Below are 3,217 nucleotides of genomic sequence, written 5' to 3' on the forward strand. Positions count from 1 at the left end.
TCTCTGGCTTTCCATAAGAGAATTTGCCAATAATTGCGTACTGCAAATTCTCTTGGGCAATGAGTGTTTTGATTTCTGAAGTTTTCCACGTAACGCTAGGTTCTCCATGAATGATGATGATAGGTTTAGGAGGAACGTAACATTGGAGATTTGAGGGGTTATGGGTTTTGGTTTTAAGATATTTGCGTATAGGGATTTTGGTTCTATGATGGTTGGTTGTGTTCCTATATTTCCTTTCATTGGAAGAGGTGGGAATTCCTCCGGTGGGATGTCCCCACTGGTGGTGGCTTTGGCCATGCCGGCCGTCGCAATAAGGTTAGTAAGATATTAGGTTTTTGGGTTGAGAGCGTTATTTTATTTATGATAAACAAAAGGTTTGTTTATTGAATGAGGAAGAGGTGACAAGGGGCGAAAGGGTAAATTGAGCAATACATTAAGGACTAAGTAGTAATAAAACTGTGGAGGCGAAACCCTAGTGATAAATAAATAGATATAATATAAAAATAAACTAGTACACTCAAAATCAGCTCTCATCCTCCTTGAAGAAAATCAAAGCTGCGGGCGGCTACGTGTTCTTGTTCTTCATCAAATCGAAAGTATGGCGTATGCAGCAATGAAGCCGACAAAACCAGGGCTGGAGGAGCCCCAGGAGCAGATTCACAAGATTAGGATCACTCTTTCTTCCAAAAACGTTAAGAATCTTGAGAAAGGTTTCGCTCTTTTAACTCCCAAGTCTTTTTCAGGGTTTAGGATCGACTATTTAGGATCATGGTTCTCGGAACTCAAGATCTTGTTGTTTCAGAAATGTTTAATGCAGTTTCTAGCTCATGTTTTAATGCTTATGGTTTTTTCTGGGAATGTCTTTTGTCTATTGAGTAAAGTAGAGCAGAGTATGCCTTTGTCTTTCAACCTTATAATAGTGAAAATCAATGGCTGGTTTGACATTAAAGGCAGAATTTTGAATGTTAGAGATGGGGATTTTAACCCATATCGGAATTGGCAATCTTTTAGTAAATTATTTAGGCTATTGCGAATACTTGAATATTGTAAATATTCTAGGAAAACTATAGGATGATTTTTACAAGGTAGTAGAAATTTGAGGCAGACACAGCGAGAGCAATGAAGATATTTTGTTTATAGTGATCAAAAAGTATGCAGAAAGATTTTTGACCCGACTTTAGGTGTTACATGACTGGGGCTTTTTATGGGTTTTTAGAATATAGTCATATAGGCTATCTAGTTGAGACAGAAGCTTAATAATGTGGTCATTTGTGATTTTTATAACACTGTTAGTGAGTGGATTTTATTCGTAATTTACATCAATAACTGACTTGGTACTGTTTTTGTATGTAGTGTGTGCGGATTTGGTCCGTGGTGCTAAGGACAAGAGGCTCAAGGTAAAGGGACCTGTGCGAATGCCCACAAAGGTTCTTAACATTACCACTAGGAAGTCTCCCTGTGGAGAAGGTACTATTGCTTTTTATCTATTCTGAGCTTGTTTTTGTGATTGCATGATATGTCTATGCTCAACTATTTCATTTTTTTGTTTGAATTACTTAGTGTTTTGGCTTAATTTGTTCTTAGTCCGTTTTTTGAAGCTTAACATGGTTGTACTTCTTTGAACCTCTTTTGCGTGTTTAATGGTTTGCTATACTCTTTTTGAATGAATTACCGTCAGTAAAGTACCCCTTTGTTTAATTCAGAGCATTTATTAATTCGAAAGTGCCTTTGTGGATGACCATTAAGGTTCCTCACATTACCACTGCCAAGTCTCCCTGTACAGAGGTACTATCACATGTATTTTTTTCATGTTTGAATTGCTCCGGTGTTTTCTTGGGGTTTTATTGATTCTTGGTCCAAATTTCTGAAGCTTACTATGTTGAAGTTGGTTTCACACAAACATAGTATTGTGTGTGCCAATGTATTAACATAGATACTTTAAAATTAGCGCATGATTAGTTGGAAGGACATTGTCTCAATTGAACCTATTGGTGGAGATGTATGTGAATCCAAGTGACTTCTTATGTTCATCTTCTTTGTTGAGTTAAAAAATATTTCCTTCCTGATATTTTTGTTGAGTCCTGTTTGGTCAAACAACAAGAATTCTCTAATTGGAACAGTTATAAATCTGATGCAAACTTTCTTAGATGTCACTTGGCTCAACTTGTTTGTCTACGGCAGTAGTACTAACTATTTCATCTTATTGACAGGCACTAATACATGGGACAGGTTTGAGCTGCGGGTTCACAAGCGTGTGATTGACCTTTTTAGCTCCCCAGATGTTGTCAAGCAGATCACCTCAATCACTATCGAACCTGGTGTTGAGGTTGAGGTCACCATTGCTGATTCTTAGAATCTTAATTGTTTTCATTAGGTTGTTGAATTACCCGTTTATCTGTTTAAGTACATTAGTTGTTTGGAATTTCTTTTGTGGTCATCTTAATTTTGGGGTTAATGTTTGCAGACGAAGTGTAGTAGAGGTTTTCTTTTGTTCCAACTACAGTTTTGCAGTTAAAAGCAGATACTATTTGATATTCAGAAGAGAATGTGTGTTTGTTAATTGACAATTGACCGCAAGTATTTATTGTTTTTCTAGACAATATTTGCTGAGATTAACCAAAAACAATAAATCGGTATACTATTGAGTAAATCATTTCTATTTTACCCTTAAAAATAGAGTACTCTATTCTCCTCCTCTAATTCACTTTTTGATTAAATCAATATTATTTTTATTATATTGTTATTGAAGTTTTTATTATTTGTAATTATTTTTTAATGTAATATAACATCTAAAAAAATACATTACTGACATGTTACTACTTCCACTCGAATTAATAATTTTTTCTTAAAAATTGTCACCTTAAATCTGTAATTTAAAATTATTTTAATATTATTTATATTATACTATATGACTATTAGTTAATTCTTTAATATTTGTAGTTATTTAATAAGTAACATAACATTTAAACACATTATTGATAATGGGTAAGTATACTACTTTAGTTTAAAATGGAATAGGAGAAGTAAAACTACTACACGAAATAATTAGATACAAGATAAAATTGTTATTTAAATAATTTTTCGCTATGCATAAAAAAGTAAGGACAAAAAATTGCTCATTTTGAACTTCGTAATGCATTAATAGATCATTTATGGAAGCAACATGATAGTATTGAAAGTTGAATGTTATGAAAAATTTAAAATGAATTTTTTGATA

At 33.6% G+C, this 3,217-nt stretch overlaps 1 protein-coding gene across 1 annotated transcript; it reads left to right on the forward strand.

Annotated features, from left to right (window-relative positions):
• Window positions 1-516: 516 nt before the first annotated feature.
• Window positions 517-2,560, forward strand: LOC125827281 (40S ribosomal protein S20-2). The gene is made up of 3 exons (XM_049506598.1): window positions 517-710; window positions 1,354-1,467; window positions 2,211-2,560. Exons 1-3 carry the CDS (start codon window positions 599-601, stop codon window positions 2,351-2,353), a joined length of 369 nt encoding a protein of 122 aa, XP_049362555.1. The 5' UTR covers window positions 517-598; the 3' UTR covers window positions 2,354-2,560.
• The last annotated feature ends 657 nt before the right edge of the window (window positions 2,561-3,217 follow it).

Source organism: Solanum verrucosum, unplaced genomic scaffold (assembly GCF_900185275.1).
Source record: "Solanum verrucosum unplaced genomic scaffold, falcon-dt-bn FXZP01000106.1, whole genome shotgun sequence".
NCBI classification, from domain to species: Eukaryota; Viridiplantae; Streptophyta; class Magnoliopsida; order Solanales; family Solanaceae; genus Solanum; species Solanum verrucosum.